At 35.5% G+C, this 21,136-nt stretch overlaps 1 protein-coding gene across 3 annotated transcripts in view; it reads left to right on the forward strand.

Moving 5' to 3' along the window:
* Positions 1–21,136, forward strand: part of LOC139982455 (uncharacterized) — a 240,401-nt gene that overhangs the window by 18,471 nt on the left and 200,794 nt on the right. For all 3 annotated transcript variants that reach the window (XR_011798183.1, XR_011798184.1, XM_071995347.1), the window contains exons 6-8: positions 9,948–10,165; positions 12,724–12,800; positions 13,225–13,277. Coding sequence is in view for 1 of the 3 variants with exons in the window: in XM_071995347.1 (XP_071851448.1) it covers positions 9,948–10,165; positions 12,724–12,800; positions 13,225–13,277 (348 nt within the window). In the remaining 2 variants the exon portion in view is untranslated. The remainder of the gene's footprint in view (positions 1–9,947; positions 10,166–12,723; positions 12,801–13,224; positions 13,278–21,136) is intronic.

Raw genomic sequence — 21,136 nt, forward strand, 5'->3', positions numbered from 1 at the left:
GGTATACCCATGATGAACAACATACAGTACTTCAAGAAAAGTAGTACAACAAAAAGCATTGAGATATGACAAACAATATTCACATTGACAGCTGAGGACCGATACTTCTTGTATTCAGCAAACAAAATGATCTCTACCAAACACAAGAGGCTTCTTATAATCAAATATAGTACACCTACAAGCCATACATTAAGCAGGGGCCGGGTAATCCCCCCCCCCCCCCTGATCCCCAAGATTTGTGTCTGGTTTGCTTCTTAACATTTAACTAGGCAACAGGTAATTTTCCTAAACAACGCCTGGTCTTTTTACTAACGTTATTGCATCCAAACCTGAAGTTTGTATTAGCACTCGAATCTCGAAAGCTGCAAAATACGACGAAAAACTTCAACAACGAAGTCAAAGTTATAATACCGATAATTCACAATAATAACGTTCCATTCCAATGTCAACGTTGTATGTTCCAAGTTCATTGCGTATCTTTGTGTATGGGCTTGTATGTAGCAACGTACATGGCAACTCCATAAGTTTTCGACACACTGAAGTTAATAGAGTTTTGGTCGAGACTTCTGATTCTTATCTACGGATGCCCCTAAGATAATTTCAAATTGCCAACAGTCACATGTTAGCTAACAGGTTGGTCGGTGGGACATACAGTAGATTATAATCAAGGTTTCCACAATTTGACACCTGGTGACTCCAAATAACCTTGACCTCGACAAAAACAGTAGGCTCCTTGTACTTTACGTGTTAACAACTACATGCAAAATATGAAATTGGTCATAGATTCTTTTCTTGAAATATCGTGTTCACATGGTTTTTACAATTTGACCCCTAGTGACCCCAGACGACATTTGAACTGCTCCAAATACAATATGCCTCTTCGACATCATGTTGTACTCTTACACGACAAGCTTAATTTCTTGAGACATGAAGTTATAAAAGGTTCACACATCTTGACCTCTGGTGACCCTAAATGACCAGTAGGCTTTTCTACCGTATGTGGTACTCCTGTTCGCCAAATATGGGATTGGTCCAACTTCCCTTATTGAGATACCATGTTTACAAGCAAGGCATCACACACACAAACACACCACCACCTGCACCAGAGCATACACGCTATCATCAACCCGCATGACTACAAAGGTTACGATTATCATCGAAACCAAACAATGCAACAAGAATGTCAGATGACATGACATGTTTCACCTCTTTAAGAATTTTCCATTTTGTGTGTTATGATCTTTTTGTGATAGAACATTAACCGTTGCTTGTCATAGTGCAGTATTTAATACCTATCATTATCCATGACAACTATTTTTTAAGAGGGGTTGGGTGTATCAGTCAGAAATAGATATGCAAAGGTCTCTCCCTAACTAAGTTCTAATCATAGTAGATATTGAGAATGTTACACTGAAATAAGTATGTGCAAGTCTCTGGCTAAGTTCTAATGATATCAGATATTAAGAATGTCAGTCAGAAATAAATTTGCGTATATCTCTGGCTAATGGAGTTCTAACCATAGTTGATATTGAGAATTTCAGACTGAAATAGGTATGTGTATTTCTCTGGCTAATTAAGTTTTAATGATAGTAGATATTGAGAACGTCCGTCAGAAATAGATATGTGTATGTCTGTGGCTAACTAGAGTACCCTGTCCAGCTGGTCATTGCTTATCCAAGTTAGTCTGTACTCTTCTTTTTTAAACAAGTGCAGAGAATGGTTGAGCAATGTTACAACTTACGCATAAGTGATATGTTCTCCGATAGTGATTTGCCACAAAAGAATGCATATCAGAGAAAATAAATTTCACTAAAATCAGAAGCCCTATTCGGAGTCCAGGGGCAAATTGATAAATGATAAAATTTGCAGGCCATAGGAGGGTGAAGACAGTTTGCCAAACTATTTATATAAATAACCTCAAATACACTGTCTGAGATTCCACTTATTTAACTGTGTAGACTGTAGAGCTTACATATTTACTTAAATAATGACTATATTGTAGTATACAGTGGTGGAGGGAAGATTTCTCTAAAATGGAGAAACGGACCGATGAATACATAAACTAACAGTTCACGAGTACACTTATGTAGAAAATGAAGATTGCCCACATGCCATCCAAGCTAAGTTTTTGTAGTATTTACTTTGGTCTGATCAGAGATGTGATAGAAATTGGGAAACTTGGAAATATCAAGTCTTTGTCGCTTAACTACAGACACTGAAGTACACAATATCAAGTTAGAATATAGTCGTCCAAATACGTTGGCTTTTGCCTGATTCGAGAAGGTCTAAGTACAGGATTTTTAGGTTAGTCAGATTTAGGTTCTTCAACTTGATTGTCATGTACCACTTCCTTATCATTTATACTTTCAGCCTCGTGATATTTCTGGGTGCTTTATGGTCTATACAATTATCCTCTTTTTAGTCAACAGTACAGCTGTTTCCATTTTTTTACCAAAGTAAACGGTTTGGGACTGGAATTTGTGCTTAATTTGGTTTATGCCTTATATCATTTGATTTCAAATACTTCTGACTTGAACTGTGGACCATTGTCGGATATTAAAGAAATGGGCAATTAATGTTGTGTGAACATATTTTCGAGAGCTTCTATGACTATTTCACTCCGTGTATCCTTTGTAATTTCGATTTCATAGTATCGGCTATAATAGTCCATAACACAAACATGTCATGCCCTGAAAGAAGCGGTCCTAAGAAGTATATGGCTAGATCTCGCCATTGAGCTGCCGACATGATAGTCGCTGATCTAACACCTTGATACCCATGCCACGACTGTACTATCTTTTCCAACTCTTTGTCCATGCCAGGCCACCAAACTTTGCTCCTGAAGGTTTTTTTAGTGACCAAAATACCTAATCGACATTTGTGGGCTAACTCAATATATTTCGAACGGAACACTTCATAGTGCTAGGAATGATCAACCTATTTCCCCACAACGACAAATAACCCAAATTTGTTATCGCTTTTGATATTGGGTAATATTTCGTACATCCTTGCTATGACCTCACCTTGACACACCTGAAGCCTCTTCAATTTCCTGAATCGCGATTGCATTTGGAACTGCAGACTTAGCTACAAATCTAATATACACTTCAGCTCGAGCAATAAAGTCATCGGTTTGCCCACTTGTACTATGACTTCCAACCAACCTAGATCATGCACTTTTTCCCTTTGCTGGACAACTCTTGTCTTTGGCATAGTGCCCAGTGTTATCACATCTATAACACCTCCCTTTTCCAGTTGCTGAACTAGCTGTTACATTGCTTCGATTGTCCTTTCTCTTGGTTTAACTGAATCCACGCTCACTCGATTAACTGCTTCAAGTTTGTCCAGTGATATGATTTGTTGTGCATGTTGTTCGGCTAGTTCAATCGTTAGTGCCATTGTTCTTAACTGGTCTAGCTTTAGGTTATGCCCCTTTTCTAACAATTTGGTCCGTATCTTATGAGATCTACATTTTTTCAATTACTTGAGCTCCCTTTTATTGTTCATCCCTTTTATCAGATTCACACAGCACTGTCTGCTGTCTCAACCTTGTAATACATTGTTCCACTGATTCATCCTCGTTTTGGGTCAGTTTCAAAAGGATAATTCAAATCCTTACCGCCTTTGTGTTTTCTATCACTGTGGCATCCGCACTATCAGTAGTTGTCGCGGAACTAGTAAATATAGTTTATGGAGTAACTCGTCAACCAACGAAAAATTAACGTATTTGTACTTCTGCACCCGCACAATGTAACATTAGGCGTTTTTGCGTGTTATTGCCTACTCAATTACTCAAAACCACGTATCCAACTTTTCCACGCTTGACCTATTCTTGACGGATCGCCATACTCGTTGAATTTTGCAACCCCATTTAGGTCGATTTTTGACAAACTACTAAAACAAACATAAACATAAAACAAACATAAGTGAAACATAAACCTGAAATCAAATTACTTAGTCAGATATATTTAAACAAAAGTCAACCCAGATATATTTAAACAAAAGTCAACCACAACAAAGATACCAATGGCAGCAATACTACTAATCCATCCAGCAATACCATTAAATCATTGATCCCTTTTTTTTTTAATTCAGTAAATACATCATCTATGTATAGTGTTTGGTTTTTTAAACTTTTGTACATTTCTAAGGTTCTTTTTGCATTTACATAGCAGCATATCACTACAGGGATCATTGTGAGTGATCAAGTTAACATGTTTATAGTGATCATCTCAAAAACACTGTGCTTATTGCCAGTAAATAAAATGCAATTTGCATTTATGAGTTGTTATATTTAAGCTGAAAGCTAACAGGTTTACTACGGAAATTCTGGATTTGTTAGAATAACAGGATATCTTGAACTAGAAAGGATGGTGTAAAATGCTGCAGTATTTTGGGCGACACAACTACAATAACACAAGTATGACTGAGGGTTCAATCTCATAATCTGGGAAACATTATGTTTCATTTGACCTTTGCTATATTTCAAGTTAAAACTTATCCACAATATTCCAGAACAGGAAACAGCTCCATAGTACTTTATGCGTAGGATTTTAATTTGTAAATTTGATCAAAATATGTTTACAACTGATAAAATACTACCGCACATCAGCTAGCCCTAAACATGCTTAAATTGGACCTGTCTCATGTTACATATTTGTATTGTTAAGTTTGGACAAGGGCGGACTTACACTGCACCCTATAGCTATGACTATTGAATAGACCAATTGCTAATCTCAATTCCAGTGTTATGATACCCCTTGTCCTTGTATGTGCAAAGCCTCACGTTGCAGTAAGCCTACGAAAGGAACATATGCGATACATTGAAATTTGTCTTTTTTTGTCAATTGCAATAGACTCAGTCTGTTTTTTCAGCATCCTTGTCACCATCTGAAATATGTTGCAACATATACAGATTTAGTAGGTCGGTACCGTAGCAATCTCAATAATCTTGAAAAGATAGCATAAAATGACCAATGAATTTAAGGTCGCAACTAATGGGTTAAGCGTTTACCAAACACTGTTGTTGAAAAAGCTCCCAACAACTGATCAATGATATTCACCCAAGACATGGTCATATTTCTACCAAACCATTGAACAAGTGTTTCTCAACAGTCAGTTGTGACATGGTAAAGGGTTGTGCTGCATACCTTTGATAACATTTGCAGGCCATAGGAGGGTGAAGACAGCTTGCCAAACTATTTATATAAATAACCTCAAATACACCGTCTAAGATTCCACTTATTTAACTGTGTAGAACTTACAGATTTACTTAAATAATGACTATATTGTAGTATACAGTGGTGGAGGGAGGATTTCTCTAAAATGGAGAAACGGACCGATGGATACATAAACTAACAGTTCACGAGTACACTAATGTAGAAAATGAAGATTGCCCACATGTCATGCAAGCTAAGTTTTTGCAGTATTTACTTTGGTCTGATCAGATATGTGATAGAAATTGGGAAACTTTGAAGTATCAAGTCTTTGGAGCTTTATGTACGTTGCTACTTGTAACCTTGGTGTTTTTATCCAATACTACAATAAACTGATAATGCGAGAGAATGAATTAGGGATTATAGAAAGCACATGTGCTTGAGTTTCCTGGAAATATCTCTTTAATAGCCAGTAATATAATTGAAGTGTAAATAATGTACGTCGTAGATATAACAAATTTAGAGAATCCTTCAGCACTATTGAACAATGGATAAGAATATAATTCTGAATAACATATGTTTATAATCTGAGGACAGGTATAGGGTCTTGAAGCTATGTGCATGTCTTGTGTTACACACATTACAGTAAACCAACCAAAGAGGACTTGTACTTGCAATCCCTAAGTATATAGCTCATTGGCAAACGGCATAAAGACTAGATTGCCTTCAGATTTAAATTTTGAATCAATTTCCGTGGGTTTAGATGCACTGAGAGGGGAAGGGAAGGGTAGGAAAGGTTAGGATAGATAAGGAGAAATAGTTTACGTAGTTTTTGCTTTTTAAACAAAGGCCTACATGTGTCATATGTAACATATCGCAAGTGCAAGCACACAGGCTTCAGACATTGTGATCATAGTAACACAATCACAGACACACTTGGTGAGGCAATTTTGTAGGGTGTTATTCACTCTTACAGTATATATAGTAAGCAACTCACCTTATACCTATCTTCATTGAAATAGAATGACAGAGAGTATGTCAAATGTTAAATTATTTATATATGACTTAGCATTGACATCTTGGGTTTAAATCAAATGAAATAATCTCAGGTAAGTTCTCCTACTTGGAGGAGTTTACAGGCTTTCTGAAAACTATCCATATTCAAATAGCATACTTTAGTCTTGGGATATTGAAGTTGATGGTAACTGAAGTTTGAAGGTATGTATGGTATGTATCTAAGGTAACTAATAAGCCAATGGAAGCCTTATTATGTTCTATATGTTTAGGTCTGTAACTTGCACGTTCTAATAAGGATAATCCTCATAACATAAACCAAATTTTAGAAGTTCTTACCTAGTGTGGGTCTTGTTTTGTTTGAAGATTTGTTTTGTATGATTGTTTTCAAAGCCTGCCATACATGTTATTGACCATTGTTCTGTAAGAAAGGCTGGTAATACAGATCGAGGAATGTGGCCATGCTGTAAAGACCAACTACTACCCTTACTTACCAACCAACACTATGACACACTGCAAAATTGGAAGAGATCAATTCATTTGAATATTTTCTATAATTAATTAATGATGCATACACAAAACAAACAAAAAAAGTGCTCAATCTAATAAACATATACACCTCTTTGTGTACATATAATTATTGCTAAGCAATGCAATGTATGGCATGCAGTGCCTAGTATATGGTGTATGCATGTTAGATTGAGGCATGTATCTTCCCTTAGGCCTTAGTGATTATTGATCAAGCAAGTTTCAAAACAATTAATGTTCCACCAGAAGTAGTCAGTAACAACATAGCTTTCTTCCCAGACTCAAATATAATTATAACTACAACCCAGCTAACCTGTCCTGTTTTTTTGTTTTTTGGTATACACTAACTGTGTATTTACCATGACCATCAGCATATTGTAAACCAGTCTGTACAAGATCCGCAGCAGGTGACCCTCAAAGATCCACATTTACCTTATGAGGATATAATGACAAATGCAATAAGTATCAATTGCCCCTAAGTCTATAATGAAGCTGTTCATCTTTGAATTAAAACCAAATTTCTATTTTTTTTCCTTTTAAGGCAATCAAATTTAGCCCTAATAACTGATCTGGATTGCTTTTGTCAAACAATTGGTACACCAGTGAGAGGCAGAGGCTGTTCTAATACATACATGTTTTTTGTCATTGCTTTCAAAATTATCCCAGTAACTTAATTTTCTGCTTTGCCAATATACATTGACCTGATGCCCCCTACACCCCCCTTTCTCCAGACACACTTTTACAGCATAATTAATGAATTACCGAATAACTTAACGAACCTAAAACGAATACAAAATTTATTACGGATTTAAGATGACTTTGCATGCTGAATCTTATCATATTGTGTTGTATGATCTTCTGTGATATTTTCATAAAATGTTGCTTGTCATTATCCATAACAACTATTTAATATGATAGGCTGAGTGGACCTTGTCATAAGATCCACACAACCTTCGAAAGGTGACATTAGAAAGCCTTCATTAATATTATATATTAAATATTATATATTATTATTATATATTAAACGGTAATGAAACTGTATAGTAATGAAGCAATGTATGCCATATAAAATTAACATAAGTCAGATTTAAAAGATTAGAGATGTACTTGGCTATAACATAGAAATCACATGAACATGTACTCCTCTTGAATCTTAAAATATGGTACAATTTGTAGAGATGCTGCTTAAATTATAGAAACACTGAACAAAAGAGGTCTCACAGGATCCCTCATTCTTAGTCACTACATTCAGAAGTATTCTTAATTTGATTTTTCATTTATGATATTTTGTTTTGCAGTGATTGTAATTGATAAGAGGGGTAGTGTTGCTGGATGAGGGACTTTTTGGTGAGGAAATTACTATTCAAGAATCATCTGGTAAATTATAGAGTAAAAATATCCACTTTAACACTTGCAATTCTAACGAAGGAGATGGTTGGGTGGAATCTTACAAAAAGGGAATTGTGTCTGTCTCTTAAAGTCACTCGTTTTGTGTACACCTTACTTAAATAATGCTTCTTTAGCCTCGCATGGTGAGATTATGAAGAGTACATTTATCATGACAGTTTATCATGAGTTTCGAGGGAAAATAATATCAAAGATTTAAAGGAGAAGCAAACCCAACAACGATCTTTACCTGATATAATAAACATATTCCAGGTGAGTATTAAAGGTGGAGGTGATTTTGTTTTTACTTTCCAAGTATGTTTCAAATCATAATTTCAATATTTAAACACACACTTAACACAGTCATCTCTACTGTACTGAAGAAAACCTACCAGAGGTTGTAGAAAAATTACCAATACGGTTCTGCACTAAACATTAATTTGGTTACCATCACATGAAGGAATATCATATGATGAACCATTCATATTCTTTGTCAGCTCACCATGAACACTTCCATTAAAAACTAGTATCTACAGGTAGAGTAGGTGATCCCCTAATAGCTGGCTCCAAGTTAATACAATCAACCTATGTCTCTGGCTTACTGCACTGTTTACATGAACATTCATCCAACAAAAAATCCAGAAGAAAGAAAGTACACTTCAGTTTCGAAGAGCCAGGTAAGTGTCAGGTGTCTGGGGGAAGTGGCGTAAAACGGAGTGATGCAGCAATTTAAAGGTGCTCCGAAAGGAGAGTTCAACTTCACACAAGCCCAACCATAGTTTGGGCTTGAAATGAGAATATTTGTGAGATTCTGCAACTCTTTTTCCCCCTTGAGGACAGGATGTCTTTAGAAATTCCAATATGGAGGTCATCAGGAGATAATTTTGTCTATTTTAGTGGGTCAGCTTTGATCGATGAGTGTTTTAATATTGGTTTTCTATATTTATTGGCACCAGTTCCCTGGATACCACATTGACTACACTGAACAAGTTAAACCACTCTCTGCGGGTCTCTCCACATTTTACATTACGAAATGTTTACAGAGTACTGTGTCCAGCTGGTCAATAGCTATCCAATTTGTTTGATATTTTCCACAAATGTTGACACATGGAGCCACTTATAACCTTCGTAGATCGCATTTCAAGCTAAATTGTATTTGAGACTTCTTGTTCTCTTGTACTAAGTTTAAAGCATGTAAATACATGTCAGACGGAGAAATTAAATTGTTTTGTCTAAGCCCTGGTAGGAGTCCTGAGGACTTCAGCTGAGAAAGTTCACTTTTCAGATATTTAATGTTCCCTGATATTAACTTTCCAAAAAATACATCTCAAAGATGAATACAATTTCACTGGAATTAATAGCCCCGAAGCAGTTGTATTTTATGAAATTTGTTGTTTTTTCTTCCTATTCTGATATTCCATTGAAGGTGTGGGTTCTAGTGTCCACTCTCCCACCACCCTCTTATGTACACCAGTTCTTCCATATTCGTTGCACGCCCTCTAAATGTTGATACATACTATTTTAAACAGTTTGTAGAAGTGTTTGACCGATAACCGGCTAGATAACCGGAATCGGCCGATTATAATAATCGGCATCTGCAAAATGCATTGCGCTATCGATTTTTTGGAACTAATTATTACCTCTCCAAATAAAAGGATTGTATTTTCAACGCATTTAATTGACCACAACCACAACCGGAAAATACAGAATGCATAACATGCATTGTGGATTCGATGATGTAACATGAGCAGTTTCTTCATGAATCTGACATAATTTATAGGTATTACGTGTATTAACCAGGGAGTTCGCTTTTCTTTGCTTAAATCAATGCTTAAACTAATAGTTTGTTTTGTTTTCCGTCAGATTCCTATCACCGGTGTATGTCTTAACAAATCTTTCAAGGAGTGTGAAGAAGATGCTATTGTACTTCACTCTGGACTCAGATTGAACCAATTATTGACGGTAGAGAAGATACACATAGAGACAGAGCAAGTAAATGAGGAGCCTAGGATACTAACAGAGGAAGACGTTACGATGATATTCCGTTATTTGCTACGTTCTAAACGTTTAGAGATCTTGTCGTGAGTATAATGTAATAGGTGACGATTTCCCAGTTCTGAATGTTAAAACCCGACAATATGATTTATTGCAAAGAAAACGTGGGGGTAATTAAGCTTTCAGTTCATGTTTTCAACAAATATATTTATAATAATATCGGTAATTACTGCCGAAGTTTCATGTATTTGTACTAGTTAAAGCTTATATTAAGTGGAAGGTCACTTTTATATCGCAATAAAACTTAATAGGTAATATTATGTAATATTTGCTCCCAGTAACTGTGTTAAACCTAGTATGAGACTATTCCTTTTTGATTTTTGAAGGCGACGTAGAAATATAAACATGACGTTGATATCTTTGTAATTATGAATGGGACCATCAACGTTGCAAGCACATTCGATAATGCAGTGTCCTATATGTTTATGTATATTAAACTGTATCTTTCCAAATTTGAAGTATACAAATGATCGTTATGATGCGAAGTACTAATTGGTCATTCATCTGTTCTAGATAATCCAAAAAGAACATATTTGTGAGATCTATAAAATACAGACTGCCGTTACGCAAAGATATTTGTTGAATGATTAACATTACTCACTAACCCAATGTTTAGACTAATGCTCGTTATATCGTACTAGGCAGAATTTAAGCACCAGCATGATGCGTCCAGGATATACTGTCATACTGTATATATTAAAATAAACAAAAAAACAGAAGAACGTTAGCTTCCTCGTAGGAAAAAAAATGACAAAGTAGATAATGAACAAATTTTGAAAATATCTGAAAAAAAAACATTTTCCTCTAGTCGTGATGATATTTTCATGGAACAGCGGACAGAATGTGCGTGGACAAAATTGTAGAGTACAAGCAACATCCTCTGCGTTGCTAATCAATGTAGGCAGGCATAGAAGTACTTTTGCCTGTACTGACAGGCCGTTCTTGTTTGTTTTTCACCTTCCTTCTGTAATTTGGCAGAACATGTTCAATACATAAACAAAATGCAACTAGTAAGAAACGGAGCACCATGATCGTGTGTGCATGGTGCTAATGTCATACTGAATAGTAGTATGTGTTGTAATTAGTATGCAATGCACCCTCTGTGTGAATATGACACAAGATGACCAAAGTACTGAACAAGTTCAGTGTACACTCCGCATAATATCGGAAAATATTTCCTTTGCAGAATCATCGACGTATCAAATAAAGACATTTGTTCTCTGATCACTTGAGACCAACATAAATTTATATTACGCATCGCAATAAAATGAGGTTGACAAAGCTTTATTAACGTGGTATTTTTTAATATATCTAGCAAGGGACAATAACAGATCGAGGGAGTTGAAATTAATTTAAAAGACCGGACGGATACATTAGAGGAAGCGTGCCTTTTTGTATTCATTTACACATTTTGTGCTGTCGGTTTTGCTAGTGTTCCACCATACATTTAGGTCTTAGAGCAATATGCTTCGTCCGTATACTAAGCGGGTTTCGCTTAATTGTGGTGTATTATGTGTTACCCACCCTGTTAGATTAGTGCTTGCAAAGCGTGATGGGATTCAAAGCCCCCGTGGCGTTCCATGTACAAGTTTCTGTTCTTATAGATGTTACCGTGGCCAAAATCGAAGGATGTTTATCTAAGTTTTGTTTTCCTTAACTCCAATTTCAACTTTATCCTAAACTTGTCGGCATTTTTTTTCCAGAGCTTCAACTTATTTTTCTTTCAAATGTTCTTACTGATATGTCAACTCCACACAGTTTGAATGTTCTAAAGACAAATGAGAGAAAGCATTCTCTCCTGATGTTATTGGTGTATTATTAACTTTTCTGTTAGATGTTTTTTTTTTTTTTTTTTACTGATACTGTAATTTTGAGGTAGCACCCTACTTGTTTAAAAGGTTCAAGTTGAAATCAATGCAATAACATTCGTTCTCATGGGTACACGAGGAGGGTTAACACGTGAATAGGCTGCACTCGGATACGTTATTTGACATGAAACATTTGCATTTAGATGCGACAATGTATAATAACAAACGGTGCTAAAAAATAAAGTTCATACCAACTGCGTCAGAGGTAAACCAATATTTACTCAACACATGTAACGGAACTGTAATGCACCCTCACGGGACTGGAGATAACCTACCATAATTACGATTCTGTAGTGGCATTCTGAAGTAGTAACATCATATTATATTATCAAATATATTAATTGCATCTCAAAAAGAATAATACGATTGAGAATTCCATGATTTCTACCTTGTTTCTTATCTTTGTAAATTACAACGTTACTAATTATGAAGATTTCCCGGCCAGGAAAGGGTTTAATCCATTATAGCTCAATGTTTAAAACAAGTTTGATCTACGACCTTCGTCTTTCAGTAGATAAGAATACATTCAGTATTTTGAATTTTTCATCAACTCACACTGTCATTTACGATATTTTATGAACAGAAAAAAATATATATATATTTTTCTTTTTGGGGGTTGTTAACGACATTTATACGATTAAGGTTGTAATGATATTTACTTTGGTAGATAACTGTGTTAAAATTATCATAATGTTCTATTCATTTCTACTTGAAAGGTTTGGTAATTGTTTGCTGCCTCCGTCCTTCGCTTCAGAATCAATTCCCTCGGAGATGAAATCTAGATACATTGCAGGTATACTTGTATCGTCAAGTCAGTCAGTGTTCAATTAGTATTTCAGTTTATCAGGTTTTCTGAGGTTATCAGGTTATATGAGTATTCATTAAATTATGGTATTACTTTAACAGCGTACATAATTTAATATAAATATAAATATATATATATATATATATATATATATATATATATATATATTAAAAAAAAAATATATATATATACACATAAATATATATGTATATATATATATTAAAATATAAATATATATGTATGTATGTACATATATATACATATATATATATATATAAAAGACGAAAATGAATGAATTAAAAATGTCAGTTCAAGACACATATGTAATAAGTTTATCTCTGTTGATGAATATATCGTATAATATTACGCATTGTTCATTCTCTTGAACACTTTTGTATTTCTTGTATTACAGTGTGTTGGATGAACTACGGTTACATTCTGAATCTTCAATCCGGTGCTTGGAAGGTATGTTTTGTTTGTAGAATCCTTATTTCTAACATGTACTTGAATGTGCGTGATTCCTTTTCAATAAAAAAGAATACTTGCATCGAAGTTTTACACCTACTCGTAGAGCATCATGAAAAAGATGATGGATGTCATATATTTTAACATGGAATTGCGATGGACTGTTGACTACATTACGAAACAACATATGTGTTGTTTTATATGCAATATGAAATATTCTGCTTTATAAATAATTATCTAAATGATACATACGATATCAAAATCTTAATTTAATGGATATTAATATATAAACCACATTACATATAAGCCACATTACAAACAGTTTATTGTACTATAACAAACGATAGTATAAAATTGCGTACGTGTAATGAAAGAATGTAAAAGTAAGCCCACCCCGCTCGTACCGTCTAGCTATTGCAAAACAAAGCGTTTCCTATCTGCTTTCGATGATACAGGTGTGTTACAGTTGCCGAACTTGCCGACATTCAATCATGTTAATTTTCATCTGATGAGCTGTATTAAACAAACAATGCGAGTGTAGAAAATATACTAATGACCAATTAATTTTGGGAAGACCGTAATGCTTAAACCTCTTGTAGTTTAACACACATGTATCCATTACCGTATAAACAAAAAGGGACATCAGAATCAAAAAAGAAAGAAATTGCAGTTGTTATAAGGCGTACCACATATTGTACAAACAGGGAATCGTTATTTAGCTGTGGGTAAAATATGTCGTAATTTTTCAAATTGTGTTTACTAGTTATGTGTAGATTTAGATGCCGTTTTACTATTTCAACAATGCAGATCATTGAGCTCTTTATCGATTGTAACATTCAACGTTTATTTCATGTTTGGTGATGTTTCTTGCAAATATATGACTGTAATCATATATGGAACATTTTAATTGAGAGAAAACAAAAACTATGAAATGTTCTTTTCTTATGTTCATAATATCAGGTTTTTGATTTAGATAAAGTGAAGCGTATATGCACAAACCCTGTGGCTATTGCCAGAAATGACAGTGAGTTACTACAGAGATGTACTATACAGCTTCTAAAGAACGCATCATACCATGACGTAAGTCAGTAACAGTGATATGCCGTTATTACAATCATGTGTTATTGGTAAAGTATAGCAAATCGTTATATAGCATATGTTTCATCGTTAATACACATTCAGGGCAATTTCTGTAAAATAACAGGTCGTTTTGGAAGTAAAAGTACCATTGCACCGTACATGAGCATTAACCGTGTGTTTTACAATAACGGTTGAATGCAGTTTTTAATTGCAGAACGGTATCATCGAATAGCTGTCTTTAACGATGAATCGTATGATGTGATATCCATTACTCAGCCTTTCTCTTAATGTACAATCACATATTATAACTGTTCTGTTTTTACAATTGACATACATTTGGACACTGTCCAGTTTGTAATTCTTAGAAAAGCTGTTACACCACTTTTGTGGATTATATGGGTAATAGAATTTGATTACCTAATTATGTACAGAATGTTCCTAATAAACATGATAGTTGCTTCAAATATTATAAGCCCGGCCACACTAGTTCGCGGTCTGGATGTACATAAGGTTGAAAACGTATTTTCGTTTTGCACAAACTGTCTTATATTACGCTTTAGCGCAGTTGTTCGATCGATAAAAACATTTGTTTTAACAGCTTCCTAATACTCACTATAAGTGCTCAGTTTTCTACGCAAGAAATAAGTAGAATGATTAGCACTTCACTTGTGATGTGTTTCATTGCATACACTTACGAATGGGGCATATAAATGTGTATGTATCAACACTTGGTTTGACCTCATATTGCAAGTAAACTGTAATAACACTATAATACTTACGTTAGCTACTTTGGTCAGAAACTCAATCACAAACATATTGAGGTTAGTCATCAAACAGTTTGCTTCATTACATGTTTAAATTGCATTCCACCCTCCGAAAAACGACGTAATGTTTTAATTGTATTAAATTACCAACCGATGTCACATTTTTCAAAAACTCAACAGCACTGTTTCATTAAGTAATTCTAATAAGGGGTTAACAATTTTGATATATTATTCCGCTTCTCATAGCCTTGACTATTCGCTATATTGCCACTTGGAGTATTACATCTTCCTACTTGGGGCAGTAGCACTTCCTGCTCAAGGAAGCAACGCGACCTGAAACAGTCTATACGCAATCTCAGAACCTTAGCGGTTGTAGCAACATCACATTCGAACTTTAACGGCTTTTTTTTCGACGGTATAGGGAGTATATTTTATTCGTTCTTTTGTGTTTGTATTTCGGGGCCATTACCAATAATGAGCTAACGATGACTCTCTGCTATGAAGTAATTATTCGCTGAGTAGCTCAAGATGCAGCACAAGATGGAAATCCATCTTTCCATAGACTACCTTATAACAAATCGCTGCCAATGAGAAGCGGCAACACGAAAGAAATTACATACACAACAAAGGGAAAAAAGCTGTGTATCAGTACTTATTTGGCGTTATAAACAATTCTGAGCTTCGATATGAACCGAGAAGGGAAACTCGCTATATAGCGCTTCAGTGAGATGTGCAAAGTGTTGCAAATAGCAAGGGGGAGGGGGTGGGCGGCAGTTGTCGGGTACAGTGAAAGCATTTCATCCAAAAGTTAGTTTACAATGATTCTTACTCGTATGCATCTGGTAGAAAGTCTCTCATGATAGTAGTATAAATTTGTCAGTCCACAGGTGATCCGACGCGAAACTTCTCCGGCCCGCCCACACGCCCCCCCCCCCCATCGTCTAAGTAAAGAAATACAAATATAAACCTCACAACATGTTAAGAATATATCCATTATGAAGACGAATCGCATTCCTGATGTCTGCAAATTATGCTTCTTTAAAGTTGCATGCAAATTAGTTGTTTTGACAACAAAAGCATTAGATTGAGTGATTGTTAATTGTACCTGTCATTTTAATTTTCCCACAATGCTCCATATTCCAACCTAGAATCCTGAAGGATTCCTGCTTGCATGTGAAGGATTCTTGTTTTACCACATTCTTCGCAATTCCACTTAAGTGAAAAACGTTTCACCTAAATGGAATTAATTTCCACTAAAGTGATGTACTGTTCATTTCACTTAAATGGAATTCATTTCCACTAAGTGAAATGTGTTTCACTCAAGTGGAATTGTGAAGTAATATTAAAACGGCTTGTCATACATACGCTATCAGTGGAGGAATGACCTAAAGAACGTATGCACAGACGCTATTCAGCAATCTCACCAAATTCTAAGTTTCAACAGTTTAGTACTTACATCGTAATTACATTGTGATATTATTAACTGTCCTTATAAACCCAGAAATACAAATAAAATCAAGATAGTCTCCGAATGGATCCGGCCGAAGTAAGGAATTATCTTGATATCCCGTGGTAGGGAGGGGTCAAAGGGGTAGGCTATGCTCAGTTCTTCAGCCCAAATAATTCAAAGTTTATGAAGATAGTGTTCATACCCTTGTAGCACATTATCTTGTACCTGTACTGTGGCCTTTCCTAACAACCGGCATCGCCAAATTGTAGTATGTTAACTTATTACAGTATATAATATAACACCCCTTTAAATGACGTTTATTAAAGTTTCGAACGTTCAGAAAAACACCAACTGTTATTACAACAAGTTTCGACTCGGCTATAACAAATTGTCGCTCTGCACTTTCTCTACCAAAAAAAAAAAAAAAATTCCTTCCTTTTACATTATATTTATTTTATCGTGTTTTTTCCTGAAGGCGGCGAATATAATGCGAATACTGGGCAATAAAACTGACTGCCCTCGAAGCAATGCATCCTCTATCTTCCGCCCCGGACAGATACACCCAGTATAGTCATGGAGAACTAACCCCTCCCCGAGCATACCCGTGCAAGAACTACATGCATAATCATGCATCCCGTCCTCTTCATTGTTTACACCCCCGCCCCTCCACCTTATTGAAAACCACAAACTGCCTTCTTTACGCCATGTTTTCTACGTAAGAATGTCAAGGTTACCACAGACAAAGATAATACACCTTCCTAAAGCGTAATGGCATTGCTATACTTTTACTTAGGCTGAAGAGCATGGGTGTCATAGGGAATTTACTGTCTTGGATCGGGAATTGGCTTGGTAATAGGGAACAGAGGGTGGTAATTAATGGCTGTGCTTCTTCTTGGCAGAACGTTACTAGTGGGGTTCCACATGGGTCTGTATTAGGTCCCCTGTTGTTTGTTGCCTATATAAATGACATCGGCGGAGATATTTTGTGTACAGCTAAGAAGTTTGCTGATGACACCAAATTGTATTCTGAGGTCTCTTCCAAAAGCGATTCTGAGAAATTTCAAGCGGATTTAGATAAGATTTTTTCCTGGTCTCAGGGGTGGCAAATGCTTTTTAATATTGATAAATGTAATGTAATGCACATTGCTAGTAGTAACCAGAAGTTTACATACAATCTAAATGGTGTGGAGTTACAGGAGGTCTCTGTTGAAAGAGACCTAGGTATCTACATTGACTCGTCTTTGCAACCTTCCAAACATTGTCTTGAAGCTGCTAAAAGAGGTAATAGGGTTTTAGGTATGATCAAGAGGAACTTCAGTTTTCTGAAAGAGGACATCGTAGTTAGGCTTTATAAGCAGTTGGTAATGCCTTTTCTGGAGTATGCTGTCCAGGCTTGGAACCCTTATTTTGCTAAGGATAAGGAAGTACTTGAAAAGGTCCAGGGGAGGGCTACTAGGATGATTAGTTCCTTCAAGAGGGTTCCTTATTATAGGCGGTTACAACTGTTGAATCTCACCACACTGGAGCTTAATTTATCCTTTACCGACTTTTTCATGTTTGCAAACAGTAGTTGTACTAGAGGTCATTGTCTTAAACTTCAAAAGTCGCATAATAGGATTAATATTCGGCATAACTTTTTTTCTAATAGGGTTGTGAATGAGTGGAATAGTTTACCTGAGAAAGTTGTACTTGCAAGTAATGTCAATGGGTTCAAGAATGCTTTGGACAAGCACTTTAAGCATTGTAATCGGGTCTGAGTGTTTGTGTCTTCAGTTTTTTTTCCCCTCTCTTTATAGGGTCCTTGATGGGGACTTAAGTGTCCCTCCTGATCCTTTTTTTCTACTAAACTGTATATAGTAGATCTCGCAATTGACGCGACGTGTGTGTGTGTAACTGTTCCTACTGCTAATATTGGTCTGTGATAACATGGTATCGTTTACTATTCGTTTCTATACGATACGATTATCACTGCGATGCTTTCAAATCGGTCGCATCCTTTATTGGTTGTTACTGAAGTACCTATGCAGGTAAGTATGACGTTAAGCTTGAATTTGTGCAAATTGTTGTCAGAAATATGGGTAGGAACTTGTGTCACTGCGTCGTATGGTAATTGTCGATTTTATTATTTTTGTATCTAATTTCGTAGACCCTACGGCAACCGCTTAAACTTAAAGTTAGCTGTCATGTCAGTTTAAATTAGGGCCTTCACAGAACGTTGTGCGTATACACACACGTTGTAATGACAGGAGCAACTGCCTACACGATACATGTACTGAACCATAACTGAGATTAAATATAGCGAACATCTTATAGTGATATAATACCATTTCTATAAACAAAGATGTTAACAAAGATGCAGTGAAGCCTGTGCAGATGTTGACAAGGTTTGTTTAGATCTTATACCTGAATAAATAATTCGGCACGGATTCCCCTTGTGGTATTAAAAAAAAAAATTACGACTATGAGGTGATTCATGTTTACGGTCAACGTTATGTCAAGTTGCTTTGTAAATGCGAAACGTTTTGTATAGGGTCTAAGCCTAATTTTACAGCCGGTTTAGTGTAACGTTTATGTTAGAAGAAGAACCAAGAGTGGGCCTAACATTAGTGGGCCTAACTGCGCGTTAAACAGTTATTATGCTTGGCATATCCAGTACTAGTATAGTTAGATACTGTTATGTATTATAGTTAATAATTATATGTTCAAAAGAACTGTAGATTGGCAATACAGAGCAAGTGATACGCCATCTTAATAAACATGATTCGGAACTTTGAACTAATTTGTTACAGTCATGTAAACTTGTTATGTCCGGAGAAGGACACGACAGATATCAAGGTAAGCGACCGATCTCACACATAATAAGAGGCAGAGCCCTAGCTTACATTTATTATATAGACTAGTGTGCGCAAAAGTCTCATTAGGCCTAGGCAAAACTGACTGTTTATAGATAACTTGAAGATCGGCAATTTAAGCATCATTGACCTAATCTAACCTTTAACAAATATGATTCCAATAATCAGGAGGAGTAGATAAGTCTCGGGCTTAATTAGTTACTTACACGAACATTCTTTGGTGAGCGATGACACAATTAAGCAACGTTAATTGTAAGTGCACGTCTTGTTTAGAATGCTGTGTTAATTAATCACATATTAAGTTACGTGGATTTATAATAAATTAATCATTTTAAATTCTGCACAACATGTTTGCCTACAAATCAAATAAAAACTAACAACAAGTTAGACAAATTGGTTTATAAAATGTCAGTGTAGTGAAGACCAACTCGTTACTTTCACATTAAGCTGGACAGGTAGGCTAGGCCGAGTGTGATGAATTCTCGGGAGATGTTTTCCTCTGTGAAGGGCTGTCAACGTGATAATTGTGGGCGAGCGTCGGCTACGTTGACTGCATCGCCTTGCTCTGCAGTTTCATTCTGGCCAAGGAGAAATTAAAATTACTGTTTTTAGGCAAGTTGTCTACAAATTGACGTACTAAACAATGATACGACTGATCAATTTCTGCTTTAATCTAAACATGCAGCCGTGATTTGTAAAACTGTAGTTCGGGTTGTTTTGAGCATATTCTGATACACCAGTGGTTAAATAAGAGATATTGCATGACACCGGAATATGCTACTCCAAATGAGGTAATAGTTAATAAGATATGCATCAGTCTATTTAAATCGCAGGATATTTTATGGAATTAAACAAATGCGTCAGATGGATGTATTTTGAAAATAAAAGTAAAAATATTCATTACATTGGGGTGCCGAATATTTTTGTGTTCCTTTTGTTTTCTTTTTTCTTTTTTTTTTGACTTTGAAGACGAATTTTTCATGAAAAACCAACCAGCAACCAAAATGGTTCCAATCGAACATTGATTACTAACCTGGATTGATAGGTTATTATACACATAATGAATGGTTTCCATTCGTGCAATAGTGCAAATATTTCATGAGTTGAAAGTTGGAATGATCCATTCAACGAGGCGCAGCCGGAATGAATGAAATAAATTACATATTTCAACTCATGAAATATATGTACTATTGCACGAATGGAAACCATTCATTATTTGTTTTATACATCACCTTCAAATTTGAATATAACTGGATGTAAAATGCACTCATGCAACATATTGTTTGAACAGACATGTTTCTCTGCCCTCTTACCATTGCAAAAGTGCTATCAAAAAGTATAACCCATGGTTCTATTTCATAGAGTGCAATAGAGCGGATTTTGCATGCAATCGACGAGAAATTGACCAATCAAATAGCCGGAATATAATTAGGTGTTGTATAAACAGTTATATTTTAATACTACTATGGCCGTTAGGTACAGGTGACAGTGTCACCGTGACATAGAGTAATAAAACATAACTCAAAATACATAGTTTAGAGTTTTACCTAGCCTATTTATAGCGCATTGTTATCATTTTAGGTCAATAAAACAGTCTGCTCTAAATAATTAATATTGAAACTTTAGACCTTATTAATTTGTAGTAATTAGGATAGCTGTTCCAAAATATATGTTTTTGTTTCAATACAACATTATTTTCTGTTTTTTTATTTA

Source organism: Apostichopus japonicus, chromosome 16 (genome assembly GCF_037975245.1).
Source record: "Apostichopus japonicus isolate 1M-3 chromosome 16, ASM3797524v1, whole genome shotgun sequence".
NCBI classification, from domain to species: Eukaryota; Metazoa; Echinodermata; class Holothuroidea; order Aspidochirotida; family Stichopodidae; genus Apostichopus; species Apostichopus japonicus.